At 36.2% G+C, this 20291-nt stretch overlaps 1 protein-coding gene across 3 annotated transcripts; it reads left to right on the forward strand.

Annotated features, from left to right (window-relative positions):
* Positions 1-15: 15 nt before the first annotated feature.
* Positions 16-19834, forward strand: LOC111860689 (solute carrier family 35 member F5). Of its 3 annotated transcripts, XM_072715319.1 has the most exons (16): positions 16-1010; positions 1138-1226; positions 2616-2760; positions 3274-3423; positions 3985-4047; positions 6677-6758; positions 6984-7174; positions 7375-7456; positions 8025-8112; positions 8829-8893; positions 13010-13114; positions 14223-14382; positions 14985-15075; positions 15152-15306; positions 15962-16055; positions 19426-19834. In XM_072715319.1, exons 3-15 carry the CDS (start codon positions 2623-2625, stop codon positions 16053-16055), a joined length of 1464 nt encoding a protein of 487 aa, XP_072571420.1. In that variant the 5' UTR covers positions 16-1010; positions 1138-1226; positions 2616-2622; the 3' UTR covers positions 19426-19834. The 3 variants fall into 3 exon arrangements, with proteins under 3 accessions (XP_072571420.1, XP_072571424.1, XP_072571422.1); XM_072715323.1 differs by lacking the exon at positions 2616-2760; XM_072715321.1 differs by lacking the exon at positions 16-1010 and having other exon boundaries at positions 1017-1226; positions 3274-3406.
* Positions 19835-20291: the final 457 nt, after the last annotated feature.

Consider the following 20291-nt stretch of genomic DNA (forward strand, 5'->3'; position numbering starts at 1 on the left):
AGGCTCAAGCAAAAGCAATATGGATGACGGGAGGCAGTCAACAATAAAGTCACGGTTGAATTTATTTCAAATAACTGTAGCTTCCTTCTCTGTTCATACCGATGGACATATACCCACTAAGTAACTTCTAATTGAAAAGGATTTATTTTGGTACAATAAGTTCTTTCTATTTGAATTTTTAGTCTTGTAATGATTTATTCTTAGACCTAGATATTTTTGATACATTTGTGCGTTGTTTTTCCCGTTTAGTCGCATTTTTTCGCAGAACGATCCTGAACAAAGTCTGAGTCTTCTAAGGAGAGTACGCTGGGATATGTGAAAGATTCATTACAGTAGATTATTTCTAGGGCATGCCTCAAGTTTAGAGCTTTCTGAATATATGTCAGTTGCCTCATACTTTTACAGTCCTAGTTATGACCATGCACTTGGTTATCAAGTAGGTTATTTTACAGCATTTCTCTTTGTTATCTCGTTGTCGTTCTTTACGTGAAAAGGACGTTCAAACCATTCATTCTTTGTTTTACAGTTCACACAATTATATTCTGAATGGCATTATTTTTTCTGTTTTAAAAAGGTGGTACAATTTTTCAGACATATTAGCCTAATAATTGATGGAACTTCTTTCTTCTAGGACAACTGTATAATGTAAGAGTGCTAAAATTGAAATACAGTATATTGTACTGTTCTGACAGGCAACTCACGTTTTAAGTTTATAAAATTTACACGATACTGAAGACTATTGACGACAAATTGTGGTTTTTGACATGATATTATATCTGCTTATTGTACCCGTGATCATATGTTCCCAGAGCTATTGTGATTAGTTTATATTTTATTTTGTTAGCGTCAAAAAAAATCTGAGTCTTATCCATGTGACACGTTGACGTTTCCGTCTGATCAGTGACGTTTTATGCGTATGTAAATACTATGTCTGGTAACATCAAGGCTGCAATAGTAACTGCGCGAAAAGCAAACGTCAACTGCAAGCGAGACCAGTCACACAGAGATAGGTGGGTCTGCGCAGTTAGACCGCAATCACAACGCCAAACTCAAACATCTAAATATTTTCATTTAAGGGAAAACGTTTGAACGTCAAGGAATGCTGTATGACTTTTGATATGTTTGTTATTTCGCTAGCTAGCTTGCTAGGTGGCTGGCTAGCACTGAAAATGAGAAAGTCACAGTAACACAGGAGTGGCGGACGGCACTATTTTTCAGTGTTTCTGGTAAATATTCTTCGACGAGCTTTATACTTAACTGCACATGAATTTTTAAATAATCTTTCATCTGATAATTGCTAACGACCACTCGCTAGTGGATGAATCACTCAGTTTAAGATTAGGCAGTGTTGCTAGATTGTGGTTAGGTAAATATTAAGTTCACTAGTTTGTTTCTAGCTTTCAAATTAGCAATGCATAACGTTGGTTGTTGTTGTTATTATTATTATTATTATTATTATTATTATTATTGGTAGCAGTAGTAGTTAGCATAACAAGTATTGCGACCTTTGACTGCATTTCAGTCAAATGGCATATGTTCAGAAGCTCTGCATATTGTACTTTCAACAGTTTTTCTTCATAGGCATTTATTAATTTGATGCACTGTAACTACGTTCAGTTAATAAATATCTATTTAGTACATTACCTTTTTTGTTTTGTTTTGCTGTAACATGGACTGTTTCACAACTGAAACAGAAATTATTAGCTGCAATTGTAAATTGTATGACTGCCCTTCACAACGGGAAGTTCACTAGTACACTAATAAAATTATTAGCAGTAGTAATATTATCTTTTCTCTCAGTTTTTCCTACCCAGTGGAGGTGAGTAGATCATATAATAATATTAATAATAATAATAAAAACACTTCGTTTCACAATAGCCTGGATATTTAATTTAATTTAATTTAATATATTATTTAATTCAATTTGATACTAAATTGTTCGTCATAAGAAGAGCTATACCGAGAGCTGTTCTGTTCTGATTGAACCATCTGTGACATTCGCATAACAATTTAAGAATAAAAATTTATTCTCTACAGTGCTCATGTGTTAAAATTACACACTACATATTGCCATCTTCATGTATTTGTAGGAGTGGAATTATTCAACTGATATCAGCAGTTTGATGAATTTCCTCAGAGAGAATTTGTTGAATGTATTTGAATTGAAATTTATATTTATATAAATTGATTCAGGTTAGTTTACAGGGAAAAGGGAACTGCATGAATATTTGTTTGTGTGCCATCCATTTACCAACTACATGGTATATGAATGATTATTCTAAATGTCAGATTTGGAACGTAATTTTTCTAATAACCCTAACCACATAAAAACAAAATAAGGAAATTATTATATTGTATTATAATTATTCTGACATCGATACTTAAGGACAAGGAACATCCAATAAGGCAGTTGGTAATAATTAGTATTTGCATCCATGTGTTTGCATAGTGTATTTAATTGCAGTGTCTCTGATACAGTCAAAATCACTAGTCACTAGTTTAAAAGAAATGCTATTTAGTGACTTTAACATGGATCTTTAATGGTAAGACAGCCTGTGTCAGTAATACAGTGATTAATGAACCAGCTCTGATATGCATCTTCTTTGGCCTCACAGCCTCCTGATGGTGTGGTGCATTGTTATGAACCGGGTTAGTAGCTTCCAGAGTGGTGTGCTGGCCCAGCGAAGGCGCACAGCTCTAGGGATCATCGTTTTACTTCTTGTCGATGTTATTTGGGTGGCCTCCTCTGAGCTTACCTTGGTATGTCATGTCAGTTATACCCTGACCCATTGTTCAAGCAGTCTACCATTCATGTAACTGGAGCCATTTTGTCTGTTGAAGAAATGTTTATGTGTATGTCATATATATATATATATATATATATATATATATATATATATATATATATATATATATATATATATATATATATTTGAGGAAGTTAATAAGGATTAATAAAGAAACCTGCAGTATATGTATGAATTCATTACCAATGTTGGTTAATTTGTTTATCCCGATTAACTTGTTAAAACTGAGGAATATTGAACTTTATTTTGGCAGCAGTGCATCAGTATTGTGATTTAGTCATAATTTAAGTCAAATCATTTCAGTTTTGTCTCCTATATCCAATGGTTACTTTTGTTATTTTTTATGATACTTTTTTCTTTCAGTGGCTAAATAATGATTAATTCGATAGATAGAGAGAGAGAGAGAGAGAGAGATACAGAGATAGACAGAGACATAATAAATACTATATATACACTTTTTTTCCAGTATATATTCAAGCACGAGGAGTACAACAAACCATTCTTCAGCACTTTTGCCAAGACATCCATGTTCATCCTGTACCTGCTGGGATTTCTGGTGTGGAAGCCTTGGAGGCAGCAGTGCTCTGGCAGATTCCGAGGCAGGCCAAAAGCCTTTGTGAGGGTTGCACCGCTTATTTACTTGCGTGTCTGCAGAGTGTGGCTCAGTGGGTTAGGACTGTGTGCTCCTGATCAGAAGGTTGCCTGTTCAAATCCTGTCATTGGCAGACTGATCTGACTGTTGGATCCTTGAGAAAAGCTCTGGGGACTGACTGATCCTACTTTATCAATTGTGCATTGTGTTGGATAAAAGCAACTGCTGTATAAGTATAGTATTGTAAATCAAAGCATCTTTTGTTCAAGATCGTTAGTTATACTTGTGTTCAAAAGCAATACAGATTAAGACTTGCTCATGGGTAAATTGATAATTGTTTTTTTGGGATTTGAACACCATCAGCCTACTGTTTCACTATGTACAGTATTGCCATACAGACCAGCTCTTTTGTAGGAGCAATCCATATACTTGGGCAGTATGAATTGCTCGTCAGAAACAAAGCAGTCATGCATAGAGCAGTTGATGGGGGAAGAAATTCTTCAAATGTGGATAGCTGAAATGTCATAAAAGAAAAAGAACACCCTAAATTCCATCTCCTGAGTTTAAATGCATTTTATATTTCAGTTTGCTGATGGAGAGGCCTATCTAACAGCTTGTCCTACAGACCACAGTTTGAACAATTCTTTAGTAAGTACTGTTTTCTAATTATGTCTGTAGCATGATTTAACTGACTATTACAGTATTTTACCATCTTATGTAATGAAAATTATGAAAATAAACATGGTTGCATTTAGAAAATGTTGTTTTCTAACAACCTAATACACTAGAATGGAACCCCAGATGTCTTTTTGTTATTTGGTTGTACAGATGAAGTAAATCTATTTTCTCCTAATATGCATTGATTAAATTTTGTACCAAATATATTTTCTTAGTAGTAAAGTAATTCCATTTTATTTCTACAAATGACCTTGGCATCACCTATTTTGATTCTGATGAAATTGGCATGTGAATTATTCATACTTTCCAGAGCTCAGAAATGTTTTATTATTATTATTATTATTATTTATTTCCCTTAGAGATATAGTGCACTATGGGTAGCAAAAAAATTATAATAAAGTTTTTTATGAGCTGTTACTTTCTTCCTATTACTCATTGGATATTTCAGACAGAGAACTTCTTTACAGAATGAAAATTAAACTTTTGTCACAATCAAAGTTCATCTTGCTAACTTCCTTTTTACTACATTTGGTTAAAAAAAGTGAAGGGATTGGAGTAACAAGTCAGATTTTAATTATAAAATGTATATGTATGCAACTTGTACAAAAAACAGTAACCTGTTACTTCGTCCTTAGAAACAGATTTAGGCAAAATACAAGCATAAAATACATAGTTGAGCTATGTAGCTGTAATAGAAAAAAGTTACAGCACATAAAACACTGAATAATCTTATTTTTTGTTCCCCATCGTGTGGGAAAAGGCAAAGGTAATGTTTCTTTTTTAAAATAGAAAACATTTCTGACCTCTGGATAATTCACATGTCAAATTTAATAAAACGGTGACTCAAAAACTTTTTGGAAATTTGTTGAAATTAAATGGTCCAGTAACTTAACATATATGTCTTGCCTATTTACCTAGAGTGTAGTTTTCATCAAGGGGTATAAATCATTGGCCCCAAGGCAATTTGAACTGATTACAGTTATTGAGGGAAAGATTCGATACATTGGAAATATTTCTTTTCTATCATGATTCGATTCATAAATTGATTATTTTAATGACCTAAATTTTTAACTTGAAAAATTATATTGAAAAAAAAAATCACATTTAATTACACTCTATTGGAATAATGGAATACTAATGGAATATAAGGAAAGTGGATTCTCTGAACATTCATTTTTATTGTTGTCAAAAGGCCAAGTACTGAACAGTGCAGGAAAAAATCAAACACATTAGGGAGCACTACCTAATGGGGGGGGGGGGTGGAGGGGTTGCCATAGGTAATTATGTGGATACCGAAATATCGATCTGGGGTTCAGATTTAATAATGTTTTGACAAAATCCCTCGTCCTCCACTATGGAAAATGGCTGATTGTCCAGTGCAGTCATCTCCATTGTTTTAGTAGTTGTGTCTCTAGCTGTGGTACTGCTAACTTTGCATATTTATGAAATTTAAACATTACCCAAGATTGACACATCTGACTGTTACTGATATCTTGACTTTTAATGAATAGACAGACAAGAATCAAAAACACTAAATGAGAATCTAAGTCGGGAAGAGATGTTAAGGTGGAAAAAGCCAGGGAGTCTCTCCTGGGGAGTGAAGGGAGGGCCAGGCACTCATGCAGGAAGATGGGATATCAGGACAAGCACAAACACTCAGTAGGGGTTCGGCGTACAGACACTCACCAGGCTCATATAACCATACCAGAGGGAAATCAAGAAATCAGGGAAAGCGGGCCAGAGTAATGCTCAGTAATCAGACAGCTGTCAGTACTCTGGCGAATGCAAGCGGGTGTGGGGATGGCGGCGGGCAGCAATCGGGATCCATCCTCACAGTACATAATAATAATAATACTGTAATAAAGAGAGATATATTAAAATAAAAATATATTGCTCAAGAATCGTGAGAGAAAATTACAATCTTGATTCTGAGTGGAAAAACAAAGGGTGAGAGAAGTAGTTTTGATGGCCCCTTAAATAAATTACATCATAAAACGTATTTTCATTGGTCAGTTAGATATCAAATGCTATTAGGAAACTGGAGAATGGTGTTTTCCATCTACACTAATAGCCAAAATTGTGGAAAAACCTAGCATTTTTGGCATTATATTTTAAAAATTACTACAATAATATTGGTGATAATGTTTATAAACAATCAAAGAATGTTACAAATATCATACATCGGATGATTAAATTAGTAACTGGAGCAACAGTTGAATAAAGTTCTGCAATCTCTAAAAATTGAATGCGTTTCCACAATTTTGGCCACTAGTGTATAGTAAAAAGTGGAATGTGTTAACTCGTAGACCTCCCGTATATTTTACTTGAGGAATGGCTCCACAGGTCTAGGCTTACTGGGGGTTTTATAGTACAACTTTTTGTTTTAGGAGATTGCACAGTGTTGTCTCGTAAGGACAACATAAATATGTTTTATTTTGGTTTTCCATGGTTATTTATTGCACTATGCTTTGCCATGTTGTCTGCTGGCATTGGCTTGTGTATGAATCATTTATAGTAAGCAACAGTAATCAGTTATGTTAAATGGTTATTATGGTAAGTTAAATGGTTATTATATTGTGGCAATTCTGTTGTCTTTCAGAGTGAACCACTCTATGTTCCTCTGAAGTTTCAAGATGTTTCAACAGAACCAAACAGCAATTCCAGTGGTAACTGTGACCGATGTAAGCATGTGTACAGAATAATCTTAATTAGATATTTGTGAAGTATTAAATAGTATTTTTGTATGCTAGTAAAGTATTAAAAGAATTAGTCATTTTGCAGAAATTTGTATTTAATGTTGCATATTCTATTGCTAAACAGTCAAATTGAATGTCCAGTTTTTAAAATATTCATTAATAAAGAAATTTTCTGCACTAATCACAAGTCCCAATTTAACCTTTTCACAGCCCCTAAAAAGCACCGTGTTCGATTTAGCAATATCATGGAGGTTCGGCAGCTTCCCTCCACACAGGCTCTTGAAGCGAAACTGTCTCGGATGTCCTACCCAGCTGCCAAAGATCACGAGACCTTGCTGAAAACAGTTGACAAGCTTACTGTGATTGAGGTTGCCAAAATTAGTTTTTTATTCTTCTTTGTTGTAAGTATCTGGATTATTATTATTATTTATTATTATAATAAATTATAATGTATTGGATGAATACAGCGCTTTTCAGAACCCAAAGACATATTTTACGACTTGTTTGATAATGATCAGCCATACTATGGTAAAAGTGAAAGAGTATTCTTAATCAGATATTGCACACTATGTAATAATGTGTTTAAATTTCCCCTGTGCAGTGGTTCCTTGCTAACCTATCCTACCAAGAAGCGCTATCCGATACACAGGTAGCCATAGTGAACATTTTATCATCAACTTCAGGTAAGAAAAACAGACCTAAATATTATATTGATGATGTACAGTTTAGTTCACCATAAAGTTCGCTTTCCCTCTAAGGTAATTTCTGCACTTTGGAAAAATAAATAAATAAAAATAGCTAGAGAAACATCATATACTTTTATATAACAATGATATAATATTAAGTGTTCTGTACAATCAAGGATGCATGACTAATGTACTTACATGGTTCATTAATGTCTGTAATGCAGGGTACCCTGTATTAAATAAAACCCCATGACATTTAGCAAACTTTATGCACATAAAACACTTTGAATAGTTTTCCCAGTATAAAACACCAATGTAATATTATTTACCTTATACTCACTGGACCTGTGCATATTGCCTTTCTGATTAATTGCATAATGATATTTAATTACCTAGATTTAGTGAACTCTGACAAAGTTTTGGTGAAAATTATTAGTTTTCCATCAGTGCTGAGTCTTCTTTTGAGCCAGACGTCTGAGTCTATATGGTGATTGAGTTTCATTACAGCTAAAAAGGCCATTGAAGGACCAAGTCATATATCACTGCTTTTGTTGTCTTTTACTAGGTCTTTTCACACTGATTTTGGCTGCCATATTTCCAAGCAACAGTAGTGACAGGTTTACATTGTCAAAGTTTTTAGCAGTTTTACTGAGGTAAGTAAACAAATTTATGCAAATATAAATTTCAATTAAATTTCAACCTGAAATTGTGTGAATTCTAATCTTGGATAAATAAGACATTTAGTTTATTTAGACTGATGATTTGCTAAGCTCTGTGAGTCTTATCACATTAGGCCATGATTTGGAGAGTAACACTTTTATTCCACAGGTGTGTAAAACAAAACAACCAAAAAACTCTTATTTTACAGATAATCCTGAATTGCACAGTATGTGTTCTGAACACGACAATAATTATTTATAGCAGGTTTGTTGAAAGTGATGGTTTAAAAAAAATGTTCCTAGGTAATTTCCCAGCATTTGGATCAATATAGTTAATTTGTACTGGTGGTTCAATATGAAGCCATATTTCTGCAGCCCTAAAGACATAAGGGTTGGGTCTGCTTATTTGACCTTATAAATGCATTTATTTATATCATATGTTTAGTGCCACTTTACAATAAGGCTACCCTTATAAAGAGATTATGAATGGTTTATAAGCAGGTTCTTAATTTGGTTGTAACAATTTGTAGATCATTATTACACAATTATAAACAAGTTTTATACCACAGTTTTTTTCTTATTGATGAGTTACTACCATTTATAAGTGGCAAAGGGTAGCCTTATTGTAAAGTGGTTCCATATGTTCTGTACTTTGATACTGTGAAATTAGTCTGTAGGCTGGATTTACATTTCTGTCATCCCTTTATAAGCATTGGAGGTGTGACTCTGGTGAGCTTCTCCACATCTGACAGCTCTGACGGAAATGCTGCTCTAGGTAAATGGCTTCTTTACTAATTTGCAAATTGCATCATTATAAATTACTCATTATAACTGTAAATATTATGAGTTTTGAATAATTAAGTATAGTCAGAAATATTAAGAAAAGTAGTTAAGCATTTGGTATATTAGATAAATGACAGACCTTCCTTCTAAATTGTTAAAATAGTTTTTTTTAAACCATATATTCAGGAGAACTATTCCTATGTTCAGTTTAATTCATTTTACATTTTTTAAAATACAGTGTTTGACATAGATTATGTATTACAGCAATAAAAAGCTGAAAGGAAAACTAATCCAAATGACGACATAGCAAAATAATTTTAAACATCCTGTTCTAGTTACTGGAGAAATAAAATACGTGTCATACAAAGGTTATCTGGCTGCCCAATCTCCTGGCTATGTTAACCTGTCAGACATGAGTGATGTCAGAATGGAGTGATTAGTGGGTTAGTCAGACATAATGCTCAGAGCTCAACAGCTGGGGACTTTACTGCCATAAACAAATTATTGTAAATTACAATGTGGCCTCTGGTCTGATAGTGAGACCAGGGTTGTATATGTTAAATCTGGATGCCTTTTAAATGAGACGACAAATTTTGAAATCCATGCTTAACATTTATATGTGTACATGAGTTCGGTATTAGTTATTTAGTGTTATTTTCATTGGTTGTTCTTCCCAGATAGGGAATAAATAAGGTTTTAGGACCATTGCACTGCTACTACAGTCATTTTATTGTCAAGGCATTTACTCAAAAAGTATTTGAAAGACTTTTTGAAACACAAAGGCATTATATGGGTGATGATTTGGAACTCATTAAATTTTGAGACAGATTGCCCCAAAATTGAAGTAGCAGCACATGGTGATAGCAAAAAAGGGACAGTTTCAGACACTTGATAATTTTTAGATGATAATTTCAAAGATCTTTGCCAGACTTTGCAGACACATTATATGGATGAAGATCAAATACCAAAACTGAAGCAAAGATCAAAAGTGAGTAAAAGGAAGGGTCACTTAGATAAGATGTTTGACCTTGTGAACAGGATAACTTTATTTGATTATTACTCTATTATACTCTATTTTGTTTTTGCTGGATCTTATTGCCACTTCAAAAACATTATACGGATGAAAATCTACAGCTAAAAGTCTGCACCTGAGAGCATTTAAAGGGAGGCTTGCAGAGGTCATCTTGTGAACACAGCAGTCTGGGTGTGAGATGATTTTCTGAATATTATAAAATAAATTTTATAATTTTTTTCATCACCTGCACCCTTGCTGGGCAAATTTTATCAGTAGCAGTCTGATAGCCAGCTGTGCGAAATTCATTGTGGGGAGCTCAACTAAATTTATTTGTGGGGAATTTAACAGACTATTCAGAGAGGAAGTCAACAGGCTCTGCTATGTATGAGGAATATGGTCGTAGTGGTCTCCAGACTAATATTACTTAGGGAGAATTCTGCAAATGTGAGAAATCAATTTCACTGCTAGGTCTCCTCCGTGCCCTGGGTTACAATAAAAAGTAAAACATTATGTGAGCCTTTAGATTAAGGTATGGAGTCTGAGCAGAGGGTTGTGTGAGCAGGCACAGTTAAAAGGTGAAACTTAATACCAGATTGTGAAATGTGGTTGGGGGGGCTGCTTAGAGTACTTGGGGGAGGGGTTGCGATGGCAAACAAGCCCCCTACACACCTTTAAGCAACTGACAATGATATCCGTTTAATTACAGTCTGTTTCGAATATCAGATTAAAGGATAAATATGCTACAGTACTAGGGCCGCATGACATTGGAAAAATTTCAAATATGGCAATGCGATTTTGTTGCAACAGATATTGGCAAATTTGTAAAGCAGAAAATGAGTTTCAAATACATGTCTAAGATTGATTTAACCAGCAAGGATAAAAATGAGTGTGATTGGCTCAAAAATGAGTGTGATGCATGCTGAGTTCATGCAAAAGCAGCAACAGTAAACTTTAAATCTCAAGTATAATCTTGAAAAGGAACAGTCATTAAAATTGCAAAACTTTGTTTTCTATAACAGACAGTAAAAATGTTTTAGTGAAGCTAACCCCCCTCCCCCCCCCCCCCCCCCCCCCACTGTAGTTTGCAGACTGTACAGACTGTATGAAACAACCTGATCTCAACCCATCTGACTATCACGGTCCTTGTGGTGTGAGAATTGCATGTGCATAACATACGATGTTGGTATTAAAATTGCACACCTACATACTATAGCCATTTTTCAAATTCAAAATACCCTGCCTTGCGTTGTGATGACATCATTCCGCGCCAGTACCCGTATTTACGGCATGGAAAACAAACACAAAGTACTTTTTTGAAGTGCTGTGGAAAAGAGCCCTTGTGAACATCCTGCCTTTCAAACCTGGTGTTTGTTGTGGACATTCCATGTTTTGAGGTCCAATAACAATTAATTGGGATGCCATTCTACCCAATCACACTCCATCATTACTTCCATCATTTTGCACCTGAGCACTGAAATTTCTTAGTAGGACCTCGGAGTCCATAGGAGCTATTTCCTTGAGCACCTCACCCACTTCCTTTAAGAAGGTTGGGTATTCCAGACTCTTGTTTGGTGCATATGCACAGCAGTTTTCCTCTCTGCAACTAGCAACTGCGTAGAGGCAACCCTCTCGTTCAGCAGGAAAACCGCCAGCTGCATAGTCCTCCCCCTAGGACTTGTGAGTATCCTCACCCCCAAGGTCTGGCTCCAGAGCCCACTCTGTGCACGGAGGTAAGGCCAACTGTACTGTATGTAGCCGACTCTCTTATATCTCCCACACTAGCTTGGGCTCTTTCCTCACCAGAGAGGTAACAATCCATGTTCCCATCTAGTCCACTTTCTACTTATGCTTCCTGCCCAAATGGTCCTGCATCTGACCCCCATCTTGTCATGTTGTGGGTGGTGAGCCAGATTATGTGGGTGACCCAGCCACCAAGCACGTTCTCTAGCAAACACCACCCCCGGGCCTGCTCAAGGGGTAGATCTCAGTAAACTTATTCCAGACAGTAAATTAACTAAGTTAATATAAATTATATGTCATGTTGCTGAACATAGCAGTGATTTATTTGACTTTTCATTACTTTTTCTTTGCAATTCACCATTATGGGTGGCACAGTGGCAGGTCGCACTCTTTGATTGGACATTGTGAATTTCACCCCTATTCTGTCTGGGCTCAGTTTGCATTTTCATCCTGTTTTGCATGGATTTCCTCTAGATAGTTTAGTTTCTTTCCACAGTCCTAAGGTAAATTGCCGTCTCTAAAATTACCTATACGATATGCCTGTGTCTAAGTGTTAGTGTTTGTATTCCCTGCAAAGGAGTGACATCCTTTTCAGAGTTTACCAATGCCTTGTGCTACTGTATAAGTGGATGGATGGATGGATGGATGGATAATGACAAATGTAATTTGGAATATTTGATCTAGAGTTAAATGGGTATGTTCTGTTATTTTGCAGCTGCAGGTTGCTTTTACTGTTATCTGACCAATTACATGTACAAATGTCAGTGCTTACCATTTTGCTGTATGGATATACAAGCTTATTCAACAGTAGCGCTTAAACTTAAGACCTGACTCTGTGATATAAGTTGGATAACATTCAATCAGGAGCATTTTTCCCCTTCTTGAATATATTTTTCCATTTTACAAAGGCTGTTTATAAATTGACTAATGTGCACCCAATTTAACAGGTCCTTGTAGATAATTAGTTTAGGAAATAATCAGTATGTCTTGATGTTGCTGGTTGATTGTTCAGTCCACTTCCTTAGCTCCCAAAGTGGAACATCAGTAAGAAATGACAGTGAAATATTAAATTGTATCGAGATTAAAAAGGAGCTTTCCCACTCCTTACATTACATCAGAGATTTAATGTTGAATGTAGAGCCTATAGAGTATGGTTTCTGTGTTTGGTGATTGTTGTCCAAATCAAAAAAAAAAAACAGCTCATATGAACCTGGAAACAAAGATCAAGCATACGTCATGCATTTTGAACATTGCTCTGGACAGTGTTGTGTTTTGTCTTGAGTTAGAGGTGATTCCTCCTTGCTTTGTGCTTGCACTAACACTCTGGCCTGCCGGCTTCCCATTTATGTCCAGGAATTATTTGGTCTCTGGCAGGAGCCATCCTCTATGCTGTTTATATTGTGGTGATCAAACGGAAAGTTGAGCGGGAGGATAGACTGGACATACCCATGTTCTTTGGTAAGTGGGCTTGGAAAAGGTGAACTGTGTGTGTGTCTTTCTGAAGTACCAGATAAATTCAAGGCAGTTTTGCCTTTAAATGTTTGGATTAACTGTATGTCTCAGCTGATTTTTGGTTATTCTCATATATTAGCCTGAGAACATAGTTCATCTATGTGGCACGTGCTTATCAACTTTTTTTCCCCCGTGTACTTGAATTTCCTCCTAAGGTCCAAAGGCATCAAATGACATGAATGAATAGGAGCGTTATTTTGTGTTATCATGCATTTATAAATCCAGTGTACACTACAAATAAAATTTTGAGAACTTGTAACAACTCCAGTCAGGGATGCACATCAGGGATGCACATAAAATGCACACGCAGCAATTTCTTGTCACAGCAGCCTACATAATAAATTAAGTACACATTTGTTCTAAGACAAAAAATTGCCATGTGTATCACTTTATATTGCGAATGCACACGTTTAAGTCATGTTCATTGCTACCATGGCTAGCAAAAAGAATGACAAAAGAGGCATTTCCCAAAAACATGTTCAGATCTTCAGGTACTGATTCCTTTATAAATATTAATGAACCTTCCCCTGCCATCCTACATTTCAGAAATTTACGTGCCGGCACTGTTACTATGTGCATATAACTGCTGTACGGGAAAGTCAAAGTATACAACCCAGAAGTACAGTAGGAGTATCTTTATTTTACCCCCAAAATTTATTGTTTTCAGATTGATGTGTTGAACTGCTACCCTAATAATCAATTCATCACAATGCATCGATGCATATTTACACCCCTAGTGTTTCCTCCTGGTACTCTGGCTTTCTGTCAAAGTTCAAAGACGAAACATTTTTTGTTATACATGCAAGGAATGTGTCTGCTTGTTGAATCCCAGTTTACTGTATGTTGATTGAAATTAATTTAGTAGTTGGGTGGAAATTAGTGATATACAAGCAACGTGGACCAGCCTCTAGAATCGAGGTGCAATGCAGTTTAATGTATGATCTACATCTTTTTTTGCTATGAACCTGAAAAAATAAGAGATGTGCACCCCTCTTATAAGGAGTTTTGTTTTGTTGAAAATATGAACATTACATTGCATTGGTTCTCAACCTAGGCTTCGTGGGGCTCTTCAACCTGTTCCTGCTGTGGCCGGGTTTTCTTTTGCTGCACTACGCAGGCCTTGAGCCCTTTGAGTTACCCAGCAAGCTGGTGTGTATGTATATCATCATCAACGGACTGATTGGAACAGTGCTCTCTGAATTTCTATGGCTGTGGTATGTACAAGATATTGTTAAATCACTGGGTTATTGTAATTCAACCACTGGAGTGAACCTCGAATAATGATGAATTCTGGGATGGAGCTGTATTTGGATCAGAATATAATACAAATAACTTTCATTAATATGACTGTACAAAGAGTAGTCTACCAATTTCAGTCAATGGACTTTCCATTCAAAAAATGTTTAATTTCCTGTATCCTGAAATTTGACGTCATGTTCATATCCAGGCTTTTCACTCTGGGTTGCTGTTGGTAGATCAGTGTATGTGTGACATTTTTGTTATATATTATGTATATATCACCTTGTTAGTATTTCCATTTTATAGACTTTTGCGTCTGCATTTCCCTCATTGTAGTAACCATTGACCCTAGGAATTTGCCTGTCTTTATAATACATGCTAAGCAGTAGTAAACTAAAATTGTTTTAATTGTTTTCCCTGTAAATAAAATTTCATTCATCTGTTTTTTGCTCAGTGTAGCCCTACTGATGCATTTGTACCCACACTACTGAACAGCTTTAAACTTTTTGGCTTTGAGAGTGATATTCTTTACCTGGTACTTTTATGGTTAATGTCCTAATATTTTTTCTTCCCATAGGGGCTGTTTCCTCACCTCATCACTGATAGGCACCCTTGCACTGAGCCTTACAATACCATTGTCAGTTATAGCTGATATGTGTATTCAGAAGGTAAGTGCTGTGCAATTAACGGAACTCCTCTGTATGTCATGTCATTGGCTATTATTTATTTACTTTTTTCTCCCAGGTACAATTTTCCTGGCTGTTTTTTGCCGGAGCAATCCCAGTCTTTCTGTCATTCTTCATTGCAACCTTTTTAAACAACTACAACAACTGGGATCCAGTTATGATTGGACTGCGTAGAGTGTTCGCTGTCCTCTGCCGAAAACACCGTATGCAAAGGCAAGCGAATCAATGTTATATGATCAGTGTTCTGGTGCATTTATTACATTACAGAATTTCTGTTTTGTTGAAATGGTATAATGAAAATTACATTTACAAAAACCAACAGCTAGGTTTGGACACTTTTAAAACTTCTTTTTAAAGTTCTTTTTTGACGGTTTAGTTCTGAGACCATTCTTAATAGTGAACTTGTTGAGGAGATTTTCATGCTGTGCAATATATTAATTAAGCCCTTTGTGGTGGTTCCTCACAAATTCAGAAATCAACAAAGCCGTTCATCCCTCTTTCAAAACCATTCATACAGGGTGTGAGGCAGGGGACAGGATGTCAGTCCACTCTAGTACACATTAAAGGCAATTTGGAGACATCAGTTCACGTAACCAGGCAAACTGCACACACTGCTAGAAACCTGAATCAAACAGAAAAAGCCCTGAAATAGTTAGAGCTGGCCCATTATTTGTATTTTGTAATTCATTTATTGTCTTTAATTTACTTTACGTTTATCATCTTTTTTATTGCATAACACTGTGGTCATACCCCCAAACAAATTAAACCTCCCCATTTTGCTAAGTTTGGCATGCTTAGATTGACTATAGAGAGGCAGGAGCAGTAAACAGGAATTAATACTCACCTTAAATTTTGATGTGTCCTGCAGGCTTCCAGAGGACAGTGAGCAGTGTGAGAGTCTAATTCCCTTACATTCTGTCTCCAAAGATGAGCGAGCTCATGAGTTGACAGCCAGTCATTAGGTAGGAAAAAAGTACTTTTACTGTTTGTTCCCTGCAGTTTTGACAGTAAATCCTTTTTTTTGGACAATGTAGGAAATGTCCATTGGTAGCTTTAATCATGAGTTGTGATTATACTTCTAAATTTCTCTGGAACCTTCAAAATTTAAGAGCATCAATATTTGTCACTAGTTTTTCCTTCATTGCTTTAAATACATTTAAATATTCTGTCAATTTTTAAATATAATTCTAAATAAAAAAACTAAACTTAAAAACTGTTTTTAAGAAAAAAAGTTTGAGCCTTTTTGAATTTTCTGGATTTCAGAATGTTTTATAAAATGTGATATAGTCTTCTGTTTAATGATAAAAACACACACAACATTCTACATAACCAAATCTTTATTTAACAAATGATTCAAGCAATAATACTGACAATGATAATGACCTTTTGAAAAGAGGGTAATTGGAGTCTGTTATTCCAATACGTTTCAAATATGGACTTGACCTGCCCTACTATATAGAAAACCATAATTACTTGCATTTCACAACAGTATCCTAAGTGTAATATGGTCCAATCAGAATGAAATTTTGGAGAAAAAATTGCTTAAAGATATTAAATGTATGTGTTATTATTGTGACAGAGATGAAGATCAGGGGGCCTGTATTACAAAGTAGGATTTTTTTGCTTGATTGGATAACTTGTCCCCAGCTTAAATGAACTTAATCTATGAGTTCTACCGAAAACTCATGGTACAATAAAATGGCATCATGGTACGACTTGAAAAAATGTACTTTATAAAAACCCTCTATTTGAATACAGTACTAGCAATTGGAACTTCCCCATATGTGATATGTCATTGAACTCATTATTTTCCGTGCTGTTAGTTTCTTCCTGTACCTGCTTTGTGATGTTGGCAGGTTATTGGGTGGCTAAGAGGGCCGTCATAAGGGAGGATCAGTAGTCTCCATGTTAGGAGATGGTTGGCTGGAAAGTCTTGCCATTCAGGGTAGCCGGAATGGATTGGCTCATATGCGGGGTCATTTTGTTACTGTATGTAGGCCAAGAGTTATGCATTGAATCCTATAAAAAATGTGCAGGCACAGTGTATGTGCTGAAATCCACGGGTGAAATCCGGTGACATCACGGATGCCATATTTACAAGAGTAGTGTTCTTCTATTTTTGAACATTTTAGCTTGTTTTTAGAGTAAAGGCCTATAATGGATATCAGTCTTTAGACCCTTAAGGGGATACAAATGCTGAAATCATCATACTTTATGTGGTGAGAGTGTCCTGTTATTCCTGTAAACAAACAGGAAGTGCATACTTCCCCTAACGGCCATATTGAAATGCTAACAAATGTTATTAATACTTTTATTTAAGTGACTTTATGCTGGGTAATGTTTTTAATGGTTGGAAACTTGTGTATCGATGTGATTAGTAGTAGTTTTCAGTCAGAATGTTTTTAATTGCAATGTTTCTTGATTTTTTTTTTAAATTTGATTAGGGGGCGGGGCAAGCTAAGCGTTTGCTTCTGCCTTCATTCTTTAATAAAATAAAAAGTAGTCAACCATAACCTAAGCAATTTGGCATGAATTGTCTTTGGCAATGAATGGCTGAACTACAGTGCATCTGGAAAGTATTCACAGTGCATCACTCTTTCCACATTTTATGTTACAGCCTTATTCCAAAATTAATTTAATCCATTTTTCTCCTCAAAATTCTACACACAACACCCTATATTTATTAAAAATAAAAAAAATTGAGAAGTCACATGTACATAAGCATTCACAGCCTCTGAGAATCATCTACTCTGTTGATGCACCTTTGGCAGCAATTACAGCCTCAGGTCTTTTTGAATATGATACCACAAGCTTGGCACACCTATCCTTGGGCAGTTTGGCCCATTCCTCTTTGCAGCACCTCTCAAGCTCCATCAGGTTGGATGGGAAGCGTCGGTGCACAGCCATTTTAAGATCTCCAGAGATGTTCAATCGGATTCAAGTCTGGGCTCTGGCTGGGCCACTCAAGGACATTCAAAGAGTTGTCCTGAAGCCACTCCTTTGATATCTTGGCTGTGTGCTTAGGGTCGTTGTCCTGCTGAAAGATGAACCGTCGCCCTAGTCTGAGGTCAAGAGCACTCTGGAGCAGGTTTTCATCCAGGATGTCTCTGTACAGTACATTGCTGCAGTCATCTTTCCCTCTATCCTGACTCATCTCCCAGTTCCTGCTGCTGAAAAACATCCCCTCAGCATGATGCTGCCACCACCACGCTTCACTGTAGGGATGGTATTGGCCTGGTGATGAGCAGTGCCTGGTATCCTCCAAACGTCACGCCCGGCATTCACACCAAAGAGTTCAATCTTTGTCTCATCAGACCAGAAAATTTTGTTTCTCATGGTCTGAGAGTCCTTCAGGTGCCTTTTGGCAAACTCCAGGCAGGCTGCCATGTGCCTTTTACTAAGCAGTGGCTTCCATCTGGCCATTCTACCATACAGGCCTGATTGGTGGATTGCTGCAGAGATGGTTGTCCTTTTGGAAGGTTCTCCTCTTTCCACAGAGGACCTCTGGAGCTCTGACAAAGTGACCATCGGGTTCTTGGTCACCTTCCTGACTAAGGCCCTTCTCCCCCGATCGCTCAGTTTAGATGGCCAGCCAGCTCTAGGAAGAGTCCTGGTGGTTTCGAACTTCTTTCATTGCGCTCTGACATGCACTGTCAACTGTGGGACCTTATATAGACAGGTGTGTGCCTTTCCAAATCATGTCCAATCAACTGAATTTACCACAGGTGGACTCCAGTTAAGCTGCAGAAACATCTCAAGGATGATCAGTGGAAACAGGATGCACCTGAGCTCAATTTCGACCTTCATGGCAAAGGCTGTGAATACTTATGTACATGTGATTTCTCAGTTTTTTTATTTTTAATAAATTTGCAAAAGTCTCAAGTAAAGTTTTTTTTCCACGTTGTCATTATGGGGAGTTGTGTGTAAAATTTTGAGGAAAAACATGAATTTAATCCATTTTGGAATAAGGCTGTAACATAACAAAATGTGGAAAAAATGATGTGCTGTGAATACTTTCCAGATGCACTGTATGTGTGGACAATTTCAAAACAAACACAATACAGGATTCAGCAGTCTTGTATATAATAAAATAATATATTATTGCAGATGCTTGATGTTGCAAACAAAACAAGTCACACTCACAATGGAACATTGTGAGTGTGACTTGTGAGTGTTTTAGTATGATTGTGCTCAAACAAAAAGAATGCAATTTTCAACAAGGAAAGAGATAATTGAATGCCAGTGTACTAGCAAAATAACTATGTAATATCCTGGTTGAAACTGAAATTTCCTTTATTGTACAACATTAACTATTCCTCTTTTTTATTGCAGTTGATGACATGACAATTTCAGAGTACCTGAAAGGAATACATTTTTAGTATCTCTGTTTCTTCTCATCGGCAGGATAAGAGATTTTCTTTTTTATATATTATACAATTTGTCATATGGACTGTGTTTCTAGTATACTGGTCAGTGATAGCTGACCTGTCAGTGTTCTTCAATGTAACAATCAAGGCACTAGGCATACCACTTTTAGTAGAGAGCATCACAAAAAAATGTTCCAACCCTTGTGAATAAATAGCATCTTTCACTGGATGTGAAATATGAATGGCTGTTTGCAAATATTTGGATTTGCAACATATTCTGAAATCTCTGCACTCATCTCACTTGTAAATGGTGTGCACATGTACACTATGTAAAAAAATGTATTATGAAATAAAGAAAGGTTATTGTGTCGTCACATCTGACCCTGTTCTCTGACTTAAAGCTTTTCTCATTTGTAAGCTACTTTGGACAAAGTGTCTGCTAAGATATGCAGCAAGAATTGTGACTAGAATGACTAAATACAACCAAATTATACGTATTCTAATGTCTCTCCACTAGTTTCCTCACATGCACACATATATCCTTTGTTTCTAAAAAGACTGCTGTGTGTAAGCTCACAGGCCTGGGGGGACACAGGGTGGGCCTCCACACCACTACCCCTCATATGCCTGAAAACATCAAGTGCAAACTGTCTGTTATACATTCTAATGAGGATTGTAAGTGAAGCACTGAGTGCATGCAAAATCATATACTTCTTTGTAATAGTTTGTAGTAGACAAAATATAGTATGTGATATGAACAGTATGTCTGAATCTTCAGTACGAATGAGACAGTAAGTAAATGGTAGCCGGATGACATACTTACTACATTCT

The sequence above is a fragment of the Paramormyrops kingsleyae genome, chromosome 1 (assembly GCF_048594095.1).
Source record: "Paramormyrops kingsleyae isolate MSU_618 chromosome 1, PKINGS_0.4, whole genome shotgun sequence".
Classification (NCBI taxonomy): Eukaryota; Metazoa; Chordata; class Actinopteri; order Osteoglossiformes; family Mormyridae; genus Paramormyrops; species Paramormyrops kingsleyae.

Bases quoted from the DNA above. Each gene is read 5' to 3' on its own strand.
- LOC111860689 (XM_072715319.1), top strand. From the start codon at position 2,623: ATGGTGTGGTGCATTGTTATGAACCGGGTTAGTAGCTTCCAGAGTGGT. The intron at 14,383-14,984 runs GTATGTACAAGA...TTCTTCCCATAG, and splicing joins TCTGAATTTCTATGGCTGTG to GGGCTGTTTCCTCACCTCAT. The intron at 15,307-15,961 runs GCAAGCGAATCA...TGTGTCCTGCAG, and splicing joins CGAAAACACCGTATGCAAAG to GCTTCCAGAGGACAGTGAGC.